This window comes from Bos grunniens, chromosome 19 (assembly GCF_055505025.1).
Source record: "Bos grunniens cultivar Pamir isolate PY7600 chromosome 19, Bosgru_T2T1.0, whole genome shotgun sequence".
Classification (NCBI taxonomy): Eukaryota; Metazoa; Chordata; class Mammalia; order Artiodactyla; family Bovidae; genus Bos; species Bos grunniens.
In genome coordinates this window covers 36,781,300-36,796,210 of record NC_141183.1, presented here as the reverse complement: position 1 = coordinate 36,796,210, position 14,911 = coordinate 36,781,300, and the positions used below count along the sequence as shown (strand labels likewise).

Sequence of the window (14,911 nt, the reverse complement as noted above, 5' to 3'; positions counted from 1 at the left end):
CAATATGCTTTGGTATTTCTATGTAGGAAAGCACAGGAACTTAGCGAGAGATTATTTTTCTGGCCAAGGGAGTGACGAAAAGTTCTATTTCCCCTCAATCCATCAGGGACCTAGGCTGCCCTTTTATGGCATTAGGAGACACACAAGGTACTATGGAGGGGGTTCTACCCTCCTCTGGGGTCAAGGAAGGCTACCCTTCTAAGGCAGTGACCTTTAAGCTGTAAAGGAATTTGTTGTGCAAGAAAATGGGAAAGTTCCACACTGAGAAATGACTTCATTTAGAGCTTCTGGCTCCAGGGTAGAGAGGGAGACAGGAAGTGGGATGAAATTGCCTTTGAAAGTTGGCAGAGACCACATTAAAAGAACATTTTTCTCTAGATCTAACTGCCAGTTTTTGGGAACTAAAGAATACAGATGCACAGATTAAAGAAAATAAAATAAAACCTCCCAGAAGAAGTAATCAGCCTGATCCAGAATGAGGAACAGTCTATATGACAAATGATTTAGTTACTCATTGACTCAGCATGAACATAAAAAAAGGGAAGGAGGCTTGTTATAGGAAACAAAACAAAACACCCAAACTTACGAGACATAACAACCAAAAGCCACCTGTGGATCTTCTTTATTTCTTTGTTTTAAAAATTTTATTTATTTATTTATGGATGTGGTGGGTCTTCATTGCAGAGCTCAGGCTTCTCATTGTGGTGGCTTCTCTTGCTGTGGCTAGAGGACACTAGAGCATGGGCTTCAGTAGTTGCAGTATATGGGCTACATAGTTGAGGTTCCCGGGTTCTAGAGCACAGGCTCAATAGTTGTGGTGTGAGGAGCAACAAATCTGTTGCTCCATGGTATGTGGGGTCTTCCTGGACCAGAGATCGAATCCATGCCTCCTGCATTGGCAGGCGGATTCTTTACTGCTGAGCCACCCTTATTTATTTCTTGATTGTAACAAACCAACTGTAAAAGGCATGTTGGAGACAATTGAAGAAATGTGAATATGAACTGGGTACTATGATAAGACACTAAAGAATAATTGTTAATTTTATTGGGTATGATAATGGCATGGTGGTTACACTTTTTTTAAAAGGTCTTATTTGTTGTAGATGCATGTGAGACAACATATCTGTGGGTGTGTTTTACAGCACTCTGGGAAAAAGCTGGGGGTGTGTGATATTTTGATATAAACAATATATATTTGGGGGATTTCCTTGGTGGTCCAGTGGTTAAGGATCCACCTTTCAATGCAGGGGACCCAAATTCTATCCCTGGTGGAGGAACTATGATCCCACAAGCCTCTGGGCAACTCAACCCGCTTGGGTTAACTACTGAGCCTGAATTTCTCAACAAAGACCCATCACAGCCAAAACGAAAGAAATACTTTTTGGCCTTTGTCCCACATTTCTGGCTCAAAATTGTATGAAACCCTTGAAATTTTCCTGAGTGATAGAGAGGAATGTCTTCTGTTATTCATTACAGGCCCCTTTCAACTATACCCAAGTTTATGCTAATGAGGTGACTCAATGGTTCCCTGGATAGCTTCAGGATTATTTCTCAGGAATAATAATAATAATAATAATAATAATTCCTGTGTGTCTGGATGGCGTAGAGCCATCTGTGATTGTTTAACAGGGACTTGTAGGTCCTGTATCGACCCAAACATACTCTTCTGCACTGCTGCATTTACTACCAATGATGTTGCCCCTAAATTAGTCACTCTCACAATCCATTTTAGTAAATGTCCTTCAGGAAGCTGATGATACCAGTCTGAAAAATGAAGCAGCTAACTCCTTCACAAATATATTCCTGATTTCAGGAGTTTCTTGGTTTTTGCCCTCCCCACCCATGCTAACTTCCCAGGTGGCTCAGTGGCAAAGAATCTGCTTGCCAATGCAGGAGATGTGGGGTTTGATCCCTGAGTTGGGAAGATCCCCTGAAGGAGGAAGTGGCAACCCACTCCAATATTCTTGCCTGGAAAACCCCATGGCCAGAGGAACCTGGCAGGCTACAGTCCATGGGGTTGCAAAGAGTCAGCATACATGAGCATGCATGCTAACTACCTTCTTGGTGACCAGGAGACTTAGAGGTACTTTCTGTTGTCCCAGCCTAATTTTTTACTTAGTGGATAGCTTTGAGGCTAGCGGCCAAAATTCAGGCTGACCCAAATCTGAACTTAGTTTAGCATCAAAGTCCAAACCAGAACTCTTTTTTAAGTTTCATTATAGCTATTACAAATAATCATCAAGGGATGCATTCTTCACATTTTTTTTTCTTATTGGTTTGTACTTCCTTATGCTCTTCCATGGTGGCTCAAATGGTAAAGAATCCACCTGCAATGCAGGAGACCTGGCTTTGATCCCTGGATCAGGAAGATCCCCTGGAGAAGGAAATGGCAACCCACTATAATGTTCTTGCCTGGAGAATTCCATGGACAGAAGAGCCTGGCAACCCCAGTTCATGGGGTCGCAAAGAGTTGGACAGACTATGTGACTAACACACACACATGCCTCTAGTGAAACAACTTCCTGGGGTTGACTCCAACTCTAAATTCTATTTCCATTCGTAACTTTTGCTCACAGAACTCAGAATTAGTAATATTACTAATTATTACTGATTTACTATAAAGGATACAACTCACATAGTTGGTTGCTCTGGTATCTAACCTCCATCCTGAAGCTAAATACTCATCCAGAGTCACCTTATTAGAATAAACTCAGGTATGGTTGTAAGGGGCTTATTGCGAATAACAAAAGAGGCTCCTCTCAGCTCTATCACTCAGGTCATAGAAGCTCTCCTGCCAAGAATGGAGGATGCAGACCAAATATATATTTCTTATATTATCATGTCATCACAAGGAATAATAATAAAACTGAAAAATGCTGATGATTGTCCAAGCTGGGTGATGGGTACATAGAGATTCATTCTGCCGAGTCTTCCAGGGTTTTTGTGGATTTGGAAACTTAGATAATAAAATATTTAGAAAAAAAAGAGGATAATGGAAAGAGAGGTACTTTATAAGCCATACTAAAGAGTCTGATCTTCTAAACATTTTATTTTTAAATACTTTTAGATTTATAGATAGATTGCAAAGACAGTAGTTCAGTCGCTCAGTCGTATCCGACTCTTGGCGACCCCATGGACTGCAGCACGCCAGGCTTCCCTGTCCATCACCAACTCCCTACTTTGAGCCTACTCAAACTCACGTCCATTGTGTTAGTGATGCCATCCAATCATCTCATCCTCTGTCATCCCCTTCTCCTCTTGCCTTCAATCTTTCCCAGTGTTAGGGTCTTTTCCAATGAGTAGGTTTTTTGCATCAGGTGGTCAAACTATTGGAGTTTCAGCTTCACCATCAGTCCTTCCAATGAATATTCAGGACTGATTTCCTTTAGGATTGACTGGTTGGATTTCCTTGCAGTCTAAGGGACTCTCAAGAGTCTTCTCCAACACTACAGTTCAAAAGCATCAATTCTTCAGTGCTCAGCTTTCTTTATAGTCCAACTATCATATTCATACATGACCACGGGAAAAACCATAGCTTTGACTAGATGGACCTTTGTTGGTAAAGTAGTGTCTCTACTTTTTAATATTCTGTCTAGGCTGGTCATAGGTTTTCTTCCAAGGAACAAGCATCTTTTAATTTCATGGCTGCAGTCACCATCTGCAGTGCTTTTGGCAAAGACACTAGAGTGTTCCCAAATACTCCTCATCCATCTTCCTTTAATGTTACTTCTTCTATGACCATGATATATTTACCAAAACTAAGAAGTTAACATTGATACAATTCCACTAGCTAATAGCAGACTATTCAAATTTCTCATTTTCCCCTTCTTCTTTTTTTCCATTCAAGATCCTATCCAGTATACTATATCCTATTTAATTGTCATGTCTCCTTAGTCTCTTCCAATCTGTCAGTCTTTCTTTGCTTTTTGTGGCTTATACTTTTGAAGATAGTGGTCACGTGTTTTGTAGACTGTCCCAGGATTTTTTTCTGATGTGTTCTTGTGATTGGTCTAAAATTATGGATTTGGGGGAAAATACTACAGAGGGGATGGGAGTGCGGCCTTGTCATTGCATCAGGTCAGGGAGCATGATGTCAGCATGACTTCTTATTTCTCATAAATATTAGTCAGTTGATTCAGGTGGTGTCTGCCGGGTTTCTCCACTATTTTTTCCTTTTTTATACTTTGTGACAAGCATCTTTAGGCCCAGCTTATGCTTATGGGGATTTTAAAATCAGAAGAAAGTCACTGAAGGGATTTAAGCAGAGAATAATGTTTTGAATGTCTGTTTTGGAAGGAATAGGAGATACAGGGGGCGTTTCCAGTGGGACTGGACATAAACTGCTGGAGGCTGAGTGACCAGCAGTCTCATTCAGCTGGAGTTGGTTCTTACGGGACACGAAAGATGAGAGAAGGTGGAGTCAAGGATGGCCATGAGGTTTCTAAGCGGGACAGGTGGGTGGCCTGGGGCTTTCACTGACTCTAAACCAAGGCTGTGCAGCCCCCAGGATGCTGTATGTCTCCCCTGCCCCCGCACCCACTCCCTCCCCCCACCCCTCCTCCCCCAGAGAAGTCACTTTCTGTTTCTTGGTCTTATCTTGACTTGGATCCGGTCCCCGAATGTTCCTGGGGCCGGAAAGTGTTTTATCAACACTTATTATTAGAAGAAGTTTGGGGTCGGGAAGATCCCCTGCAGGAGGAAATGGCAACCCACTCCAGTATCTTTGCCTGGAGAATCCCATGGACAGAGGAGCCTAGAGGGCTACAATCTAGGGTCGCCAAGAGTCGGACACGACTGAAGCGATTTAGCACGCACGCACGGGATTACCCAGGAAGGTTAGAATCCCAAGCAAAGAGAGAGAGGATAGCGGTCGAGGAACTGAAGAAAGCTGGAGGAAAATGTCGTCCTTAAATCCTTTTTCTTCTCTCTCCATTTAAGGACCCAACGATGAACGTTTGACTCGGTGGTTTCAAACAAGTTATTTTATTTAGCTTTTCGTGTTCCGCCAACCGGCCTCACCCTCGGCCTCCCCTGTTTCGTGTTCCTTTCTGAGGCGTGTAGGGGGAGAGGGTGGACTGCTCTCTTTCGGCCCTCACCTGCGCCGGCGGGACCCCCGCCCAGGTTTCTTTTCTCCTCGGCGCCTACGGGCGGGGGCGGGAGGGGCTGTAGGAGTTGGGGTCGGAGTCACCGGCCCGGGCGCGGGGCGGGCCCCGCTTCCCTGCGAGGGCTTGTAGACCAAGTGGAAGATGAAAGCGTTGTAGTACCTGAGGGGGCGTGGCTCCATCAGGGGCGGGGCCAAGAGGCTGGGCTATTCCAAGGGGCGGGGGTTATAAATTCTACGTTCCCGGGGGGTGGGGTGGGGCTAGGCTTAGGGCTCCGTGGGCCAGCCAGGGTGTAATCAGGGCTATGTTTTGGTGGGTAGAGGACCAGGGATTGGAGAGATTTTGTGAGCTGGTTCTATAGAGGGGTGTGTGGGCGTTGTTGAGACCCTCCAGTGGGGGTCGTGAGGAGTGCGGGCGGAGGAAGCAGAGGGTAGGGCTGGGCCAGGAGGGTCCCAGGACCATAGAGACGAGGGTTGAGGTGGGCTTTTCAGGATGAGCAGCCAGAGAGTACGAAGGCCTTACCAGGGCATGCAATTGTCTGCCGCTCTGAGGCGAAAGGGGGAGCGGAAAGGGTTGGGCTGTGGAGGGCTGGTCCCCCCTCCTGTGGCCACCGCCATGGTCTGGTCGTCCATCACACAGCCATACTCGCTGCTCTCGGTGAAGAAGGCCGGCACTCGGAGGGACTGGGGTGGGAGCGGGGTCTCAGACACTCACAGAAAAGCTCCCACCCCCATATACCTCCTGGGGCCCCAGAGGACTGGGATGGGGAGAGGCACGAGGCAGACACAGGGGCCAGGAGGACCCGTGGGTGCACCCTATGTCTGTGGAGTAGATGATGGGGAAGAAAACACTTTTAGAAAATGAGGGACTGGGCGGCAGGTGAGAGAAGGTCTCTTTTGCCCCATCCCCCACCTGTAACCGGGGCAGCGAGCTCAGCCAAGTGTCCTTTAGTCCAAAGCCAGAGTTAAATCCTGCGGAGGGAAGGACAGCAGGGAGAAGCTAGCTTCCATGGCCTCCTCCCACCTTCTCCACCCTCCCACCCCCGGCTCTTACCGATGACCAAGTCAGGCTTGGGCCCCTGGAGCAGGTGGTAGGGCCTTGCAGACACCTTGATCTGCAGGTCTCTGCGGCCCCCCTTCTCCTTAGTCCCAGAGCTGAGCCGTGCTGATACACCAGAACCAGGGCGGACAGATACTTCAGGGCCATCCTGGGGAGTCAGAAGTGGGAGAGAGGCCAGTGGAAGTGATGGTGCTGGAAGACGTGTCAGGTAAGACAGGGGAGGGGAGGCAGGGATCAGAAGGGCACTGCCCAACCAGGATGATAACAGAGGGACCAGGTCTGGAGACTGGGGTGGGGGACAGGGGGAGGGGGTATTCAACCCTCACCCTCTGCAGGGTAAAGTGCTGTTGGTCACTTTCGGGGGGCAGGCCGTCACCCACAAACTGCAGCTCCAGGGCCACATGGGGGAGCAAGACCAAGAGTTCCTGAAGGGCAGAGAGGACGAATCTGGGTCCCACCCTGTGTTCACCTCCACACCCAGACGCCCACCCTTCAGGCCTGGAGGGACTTACCCAAAACACCATGACAAGGTCAAACTCCTTCCCAGCCTCTACCACGTGGATTTTCAGTGACTGTTTGTTCTGGATGTTGAGCTCAGGGACTGGGTGATAAGCTAGCCACTTAAGAATATGGTCTCCTCCTCCCCTCCCTCCTGTCCCCTACCAGCCCCCTGGCCCCTCTGCTCCATGCAGTCCTCCCCCCTGCCTCAGCCCTCCTTACAGGACTGGGGCACCAGGTGGGTGATGACGTAGTACACAGTCAGTGGGTAGGTGAGGAGCACGGCCATGGGGGAGTCCAAGCTGAGGCCCCGCCACGTGTAGTAATCCTGCCACGAGCCTGGGGAGAGTGGGCTACTGGGGACCTGACCTCAGGCCCCCTCCAGTCTAACAGCCTCCTTTCTCAGTCCCCCAAGACCTCTGGCCCTGCAGATCACATCCCCACCCCTAGCTCCCTCAGGGCCCCTCTGGCTCACCAAAGAGGCCCCTGGGTGAATCTGGGGGCACTGGAGGCATCAGAGCTGGCCCATCCCCCTGGAGAGGCTGGTAAGGATCTCCTGTGAGGATAAAAGACGACGAGCCTGGTGTCAGGGAGATCACCACCTGGCTGCTTCCTTCTTCCAAAGGAGCTGTGTTCCCTGAGAGGACCTGGAGCTGCAGCAGGGGGCTGGGAAACTGCCTAGGGATGGGGCTTCTGGAGAGGGTGGGCAGGGGTGACTTTTCCGAGGGTTGGGGAGTGGCAGGCAGTGCCCTGGTGCTGGGGGTGGGGGTGTCTGCTGTGTACGTGGAGGGGTTATCTAGGATCTGGACAACTTTTTGATCTCCCCTGCTGCTCTCTAGTCTGAGGGACTCATGCCTGGAGAGAGGCCCTACGCACCATGGAGAAGAAGGCTGAGGGAGGGTGTGCTGCCCCTTGGGTGCCTGGGGGCGCCAGGGCCTGGAATCAGCATGCTGAACTGGGTCCAGTAGCCACGAGTGAGGCCGCGGGAGGCCAGGAAGGCCTCCTTGTTAAAAGTTTCACTGGTCACCTCTGGAGAAGGATGAGGGGAGGGGTTGAGGGCTCAGTGGCCAGGATTCCGGACTTGGGCTCACCTCAGCCTCTCCCCGGGACCCTGGGTCTGAGTCTGCTTCTAGTCAGGCAGAGAACTAACATTCCTGAGTGGCTACAGCATAGTCCACAGAAGCCATATGACAATTCCATGGGTTTTAACATTTGCTAATCTGCCTGTTTAACCGGTGAGGAAAAACTCTAAAAAGTAAAGTGATTTGTTTCAGGTTGCCAGCTTGTGAAACTGGGAAGCAAGTATTTGTATCTCTACTCCTGAATCCCCTAAGTTCTCTCAGGGACCTGGGCACTCAGTCCTCAGCTCCAAAGAGGCTATCTTCAGCCCCAGGGGTCTAGCTCCCAGCCCCAAATACCCAGCGCTCAGCTGTTACTCCAGGGATCAAGACTCTGAAATAACAGGCACTTAACCTTCAAGCCCAGGACCCTGTTCCAAAGACCTGGTTCCACTTCCCCCATCCATCCTGACCTCCTTATGGTACCTGCGGTGTAGGTAAAAGGCAGGGTTGCCAGTTCTCCAGCCCGCTCCATGAAGGCTGCAAGCCTTGGGCACCAAAATCGGTGGCTTACGTCATCTGGGCATCGCTTCCAGTCCGCACGGAGACAAGCCTCTCCACAGTACAAGACAGCACTGCACTGGGGGCTGGGGTTATAGGAGGTGGTGGGGTAGCCAGAATTAGTGTACGTAGGTCCCCTGTCTGCTGTCCATCTGTCCTGCAGCTGCCCATATGTCACTCAGTCTATTTGTACTCTCTTTGCCTATAACGGCATGGTATTTTTCCATCTTCTTGTTTCTCTGTTCCTCATTCTGTCTGTCTTCAGTGTCCCCCACTAGCCTGCTTCCTCTCTGTTTGCCCGACTTTTCCTCCCCCTCACTCTGTCTTTGCAGGTTGCTCACCAGGGTGTCAGTTTCACTTCAAAGCTGTGCCTATGACAAACATGGCAGGTTCGAGCCCGAAGGGAGGCAAAGGTGAAGCCTGGCCGGGGACCCCATGTCCGCATCGGGGTCTTGGCTAACTTCACTCCCAGCCTTGGGACCAGATTCTCCAGCTCCCTGAATGAGGGTGGAGACAGCATCAGGTTGGGGGTGGGGCTCAGAAGCCCAGGCCCCCAGGCTTCCCCACCCTCTACCAGCTTTCTGTACCAATGCAGCTGGGCATCTCCCACAGTAAGCTGTCGGGGCTTTCGGGGGTCTCCGGAGCCCATGGGACAGACCATGCTGTGGCAGAGGAGAGCATAGGCTCGAGGAGCCAGGTTCTCAGCCCCTGAGCCCCTGCCGGTGCTCCCCTGTGCTCCTTCCATCAGCAGGTCAATGCCCAGGATGATGCCATGTTCATCCGTCACCAGTAAGAGGCAGGAAAGGTGCAAGGGAGCAGCATCTGCGGAAGACAGGAAAAGTCGGGGGTGGAGGGGGAAGATTGTCAGGGGCAGGGTACCAAATCAGATACTCCTGGGGCTAGGAGAGGGAACTAGGTAGAGAGGGCAAGCCTCTTTGGAAGGGGACAGTGGCTCCACAGAACGAGCATTTGCCGCCAGGCATAAATGTGGGGGTGTGCTGTGGGAACTTCACATTTTTCTTGAGGTGTTAACTCTAGACTTCTGGAATTGTTTTTTCCTTTACTGTTTAAATGTTGGTGAAACTTAAAAAAAAATGTGGATCAATGAAAACACCTTTTCAGGCCAGCTTGGCCTGAGGCCCACCCATGTGTGACTCCTAACTGCGCTCTGAGGGGGCCAGCGGCGTACTGGGTTCTTACCACCTCTCCGCCCCGTCCTCCTCTCGGGCCCCGGCCCATCTTCTGCCCTGTCTTCTTTGCCATCCTCGCCACCTCCAGCCTCCTGCTTGGCCTCCTCTGGCTCCCCTGGAGGGGTGGCTTCCCGGGGGGGCTCCCTGCTGCCAGGGGCCGGCTCCCCATCCTCCTCCGTTTCTACCTTTTTGGTGCCGGCACCCTCCTCCTCTCCATTCTCTTCTTCTTCCTCCTCCTCCTCCTCCTCCTCTCCTTCTTCTCCTTCCTCCAGGCTGACAAAGCTGACGTAGGGACTTAGGTCTCTCAGGTGGAGTGGGGGCTCATCTCCCAGCAGCCGGGCAGCCCCCAGGCCTGGTCCAGGGCCTGGCTCTGCCCCTTGCCCCAGGCTGATGCCCACACTACGGTTGGGCAAGACGTGGAGCACCCAAAGGGCTGGGTCCTGGGGCAACCTTCTGATCTGAGCCTCCAGCTGCCGCCAGCGACCCTCAAGGCTGGTCCCTACAGCCCCGCGCTCTGCCACGAACTTGCGGAACCAGCCAAAGAGGAGGGCAGCAAAATCAAGGAATTCATCCCGGTATCCAGACACAAACTCCATGTCTTCAGGGGCACAGGGCCTGGGCCAGACTGAGCAGAAGGGATGTATGGTGAGGGAGAGGCACAGGGGACGGTGTGGGTTGGAGGGGTCCCTTAGGGTGGAATCTATGGATGGATGTTGGGAGCCAGAAAGGAGTTTTCAGGGCTGAGGATGCGAGTTCAGGATGAGAATGGGGGCCAGACTTGAAAGTGGGTGATTAGGGTTAAAAGTGAGTAGTCAGGCGGGAGATAGTATTTGGGGCTCCAAATCTGAGGCTCAAACCCTCAAAGGTAGGGATTGAATTAAATCGAGGATCGAAGTGGGAGAGGGTTAATCCTATGGGAAAGAGTTTTGGACTCGTTTGTGGGGTGTGGGAAGAGGGCATCAGAGGCAGGGCATTCCTTCGCCTTGGACCGGGTTAGGGTTGGCGGTGAACCCCAGTACACCTAGCCCCCGCCCCGGCCGCTCCACTACTCCAGTACCTGCAGCCGCCACCACTTTTCGAAGGTAAATACCTCGGGGTGCGGTGTGACGTCAGGCTGCCCGAGCCCACGGCCGGCTGCTCGGGTGGCCACGCCCCAAAGTCTTGCGCCGCGCGGAGGCACCCGGGTCAGTGTCTGCGCCGCGAAGCGCGTGGACTGGTGCTGACAGTCACTCCGCCCACGTGACTGGAGCCGGGTCAAAACGTGAATGCCTCTCTAAGACGCAGGTCACGGACTGAGCTGCGGAGGGCAGGCGGGCGGTGCTGGCATCTCTGGGCCAGACGAATCGGCCCAGGGGGCAGTGCTGCCATCCAGCCGCGCCTAGCCGTGCACCTTGGGCTTCCTTTCGCTTTCTCTCTCCTTCTTCAATCATTCCTGGCTACCGACTCGACGGGGCTCTGGGCTGGGTGCGGGGGTGCTGGCGGAGGAACTCCACCTCCCGGAGTTTCCCCGCTTCCCCCAGGCCTGCGATCACGCGGTTGCGATGGGACTGTCGATTTGAGCCGGTGAGGACGCCGGAAGGGACGCGCCGCCCCCTCGCGACCTGCCTTGGCCGGCGGGGCCCCGGCGCCGACGACCGCCGTGTCCCTCGGAATCATAGGCGAAGCGGGAGAAGGAAGCGAAAGCCATTGAGAAACCGGCTGGTCATCAGGCTCCGGAGAACGTCGGGGAGTCAGACAGAACGCGGCGGGCTGAGATGAAGCTGGGCCGGACATCCCGGTTACTCTTGGTCCTACTGTTTATAGCTTATGCCACTACTTCAGGTTTGTCGGAGGCCCGGAGCCCCGAATCCGGGGAAGGAAATGGGCGGGAGGCACTAGCGCCGCTGGGTTGAGTTGAGTAAGTGGGGAGCCAGGGTCCCCAAGGCAGCCGGGGGCAGGGGGAGGGCCAGCTGCCTGGGCTTGGGGATGGGCTGGGGAACACCTGGGTCCAGGTGTGATTATGGACATATTTGGGGAGAGTGAAGCGTGGGTCGAGCCGGGATCGGGGCTCAGATCCTGGGGTCTAGGGGAGACACTGTAGTGAGGCTGTGGGTTGAAGTCTTAGTAGCAGCTGCATGAGCCCCTTGAACCGGGGCCTGTGCGAACCACTTCCATCCCGCTCAGGCAATGGCAACGAAGGCAGCAAGGTTGGGAGTTGTCCCTGCGATCATACAGTCTCTTCCCATTCCCCCCCAAACGAGAATTTCATGAGACATCTCCGAAAATACCTGAAAGCATATCAGCGCTGTTTTTCCTACGTCAGGTAATGTCACCACCCACCCCGGGAGGGCTGCGCGGGGAGGTGGGGGGGCCCTCCCCGCCCCCCCGCCCTTCAGGATCCGCGGGGGCCCCCCCTCTCCCCCGCCCTTCAGGATCCTCTGGTCAAACTCGATCTCCTTCTGGGAGGACGTCTCGCCCCTGCCCCACTCCTCTCGGTCACGTTCGCCCTAATTCGTTGCACCTTCAGTTTCCCTTTTCCCCTGTCCCACCTACCTGGAATTTCCCAGTCCCAGCAGAAACTGCTGAAGCTCGGGAGTGACCTCACTTCTTTGGAACCAGGAAAGAGCTGAGAATGGCAGGGGTGGGGCAGAGAGTGGGGACACATCTGAGACCAGGTCGTTCCTCAGGTTCCAGCTACCCCTCAAAAATGTATGTGGAGGCAGCACTGACGGCTGGGTTCAGGAGCTGATGCACTGCTTTGACAGTGGAGGTGAGAGCTTCCCCCTCCTCCCCAGGCCCTGTCCCCAGGGCACCTGTGCGTCCACCTTACACCCTTCTTTGCCTCAGCCCTTTCTTCTTCAGTATACTTTGACTTAAGTTCCTCTTTACCATAAACCCTTCACCATCACTTCATGATTTTTGCCGATACATCCTATCACTGTGCATTTACTTAATGTTGTTCTTGAAATCAAGGCACTATTTTTATGTTCCGGTATTTTGTGGTGGAGGCTTCCCGGGTGGCTCAGGGGTAGAGAATCTACCTGCCAGCGGAGGAGATAGTGGGTTCTATCCTTGGGTTGGAAAGATCCCCTGCAGAAGGAGAGGGCACTCTTGACTGGGAAATCCCATGGACAGAGGAGCCTTAGGGGCTAAAGTCCATGGAGCTGCCAAAGAGTCAGACATTACTTGATGACTAAACAACAACAAGAACGATTTTATTATGGAAATTTGAAGACATGTACAAAAGTTGAAAGATTTGTCCAGTGAACATCCATATAACTACCACCTAATTCTATAATGTTTGATTTCTATATTTGATGTATTTTACATATGTCCATAATAAAGCAAATATATTTTATATTTTACAATATCGAGTTTAAGGCATTTTAACTATATTTGCTTTATTGCCCACCCATCTGTCTATGCATCCCTCTATCCCTCATTGATCTGCCTAATATCTTTTTGGTACACTTCCAAGTAAGTTGCAGGCTCGACTATACTTTATTCCCAGACATTTCACCATGTATATTATTAAGGAGAGTTCTGTATTTTATTGTTCCTTTGAGGTAAAATTTTAAAACAATGAAATGAGTAAATAAGTGTATACAGCCACTTTTGAAAAACTTAATGGCAACTTGTCCTAAGCAGGAACACCTGTGAAGTCACAAATTTGATATGCTGGTTGTATTTTACTCCTAAAATAAATACACAACCATTAAGACACCAAGTGTTCTTCCAGGTCCCAGCACTTATCTAATTTCTTTTACTCTTCCTCGCTACTCTGGTCTTTGTTACTAAAATTATCCCTAAGTTACAGCTAAAAGAAATGAACCCCAGAGAGGTTAGGTGACAAGGGGCAAGGTCACAGCTATTTTGTAGCAGAGTCTGGGTTCCAACCCGGGTGTCCTGACTTCCCAGGACATGATTGCCTCAGGGGTTCCATGTTGTAGTTGCTCACTTCCATCTCCCCATATTCTCCCTCTACCCTCCTTTCCTGGGCTTCAGCTGTTCCCTTGATGTTCTCCTTGACCCGCTACCCTGCCCTCTGTCTAGTTCTTCACCTTGTCACCTCGTAGCCCTGATCCCTCACTTCTTGCTTCTTCAGAATGTGGACATGCTCAACCTAGGGTGGTGGATGCACCTCTTCACAGAACCCAGCTTCCCGAGCCCACAGAAGCGGCACCGTCAGACACAGCCACCACTTCCCAGACGTATCTGCCATCCACCTTGCAGCGTACCCAGCAACCCACCCCTCTGGAAGGAGCACTGTCCTTGGACAGCAAGCTCATCCCCACCCATGAAACTACCACTTACACTTCAGGCCACAGTCTGGGGGCAGAGCCTGAGGCTAAGGAGAACCAGAAGCAGCTGAAAGAAAACAGGGGTCCTCAGGCTGGGACATCAGCCACGGTCCCTGTGCTGTCCCTCTTGGCCATCGTTTTCATCCTCGCTGGAGTCCTACTCTACGTGGTGTGCAAGCGGAGGAAGAATCAGCTCCTACAGCATCCCCCAGGTAAACTGGGCTTCTGAACCCCTCCTCCAGGGACCCAGAGCCTCCCTGGCAGGGATTCTGCCAGCAGCAGCTCCCAGGCAGACCCAGAGACAAATACAGATGATACCTGCACCACTGACCACAGGCGATGAGTGAAGAGTTAGCCCGACTACAGAGTGGGGAGGGAGGGACGCCATCATAGGCCCGGGGACCAGCCCTCGAAGTCAGGCAGTGCTTGGAGCAACATCAAGATGGCAGCTAGAGCAGCCTAGTGGGAGATGAAGCTGTGGAGGAAGGTGGGAGCCATTCATTCAATTCACAGATCTTTACTGTTGAGCACCTGCTGTGTACCTGGTCTATAGCTAATGTTCTAGACTCTGATTCCCCAGTTTAAGCTGTCACCTCTTGCCCCCCGATACCCTGCCCAGCTTCCCTTGATCTCAGAGCTCATCTGTTAATTTCTGTATCTTTTCCAGATCTTGCAGCTTCATTATATACCTGCAGCAGACGAACCAGGGCAGAGAATGGAACCTTGTGAGGGCAGATTGTGATTTATTCAGCATGAATTAATATACTAGAACAATTTTTGGTAGACACTGTACTTATTGGTCAGTGTTTAATTCACAACTAACCAGCTATTGACCTCCCTTAGACTTTTCTTCTGTTCTTTTGGATTTTTTCTATACCGTGATATAAAATTGCTGTTTATGTCTTGTATAAATTCCATATTTTTTAACTACTAAAACTTATTTTTATAATTTTTGGCTCTTCTTTCTGCAGACATGGGTCTTATGCCCTTGCCCCCTAATCATGCCTGATTCTTGGCTTCAGCTTCTCTGCTGACGGCCACCTAGCATCTTCCCCCTCAACATGTCCTCCCAACCCCTACCAGCCTCCATATCCCATGACCCATATATCTTGCTCTTGTCACTTCACACCACACCAGTGTTCCTCCCTAGCTTCCACCCTCTC

The 14,911-nt window shown here is 51.5% G+C and overlaps 2 protein-coding genes across 12 annotated transcripts; one reads left to right on the top strand and one right to left on the bottom strand.

Moving 5' to 3' along the window:
- Positions 1-4,967: 4,967 nt before the first annotated feature.
- ZMYND15 (zinc finger MYND-type containing 15) lies at positions 4,968-11,131 on the bottom strand. 11 transcript variants are annotated; one of them, XM_086359316.1, is made up of 14 exons: positions 10,526-10,552; positions 9,479-10,093; positions 8,866-9,100; positions 8,620-8,775; positions 8,204-8,364; positions 7,536-7,688; positions 7,135-7,215; positions 6,882-6,998; positions 6,674-6,762; positions 6,488-6,586; positions 6,156-6,309; positions 6,015-6,073; positions 5,625-5,785; positions 4,968-5,264 (listed from the first exon to the last, which is right to left on the bottom strand). In XM_086359316.1, the coding sequence occupies exons 2-14, from the start codon at positions 10,062-10,064 to the stop codon at positions 5,093-5,095; spliced, it is 2,223 nt and encodes a 740-aa protein (XP_086215442.1). In that variant the 5' UTR covers positions 10,065-10,093; positions 10,526-10,552; the 3' UTR covers positions 4,968-5,092. The 11 variants fall into 11 exon arrangements, 9 of the variants coding, with proteins under 9 accessions (XP_086215442.1, XP_086215448.1, XP_086215441.1 ...); XR_015147968.1 differs by having other exon boundaries at positions 5,625-5,923; positions 9,479-10,552; XM_086359322.1 differs by lacking the exons at positions 9,479-10,093; positions 10,526-10,552 and adding an exon at positions 10,559-11,131.
- On the top strand, positions 10,063-14,697 carry CXCL16 (C-X-C motif chemokine ligand 16). Its single transcript, XM_086359379.1, has 6 exons — positions 10,063-10,113; positions 11,127-11,289; positions 11,632-11,770; positions 12,135-12,217; positions 13,553-13,960; positions 14,416-14,697. Exons 1-6 carry the CDS (start codon positions 10,063-10,065, stop codon positions 14,475-14,477), a joined length of 906 nt encoding a protein of 301 aa, XP_086215505.1. The 3' UTR covers positions 14,478-14,697.
- Positions 14,698-14,911: the final 214 nt, after the last annotated feature.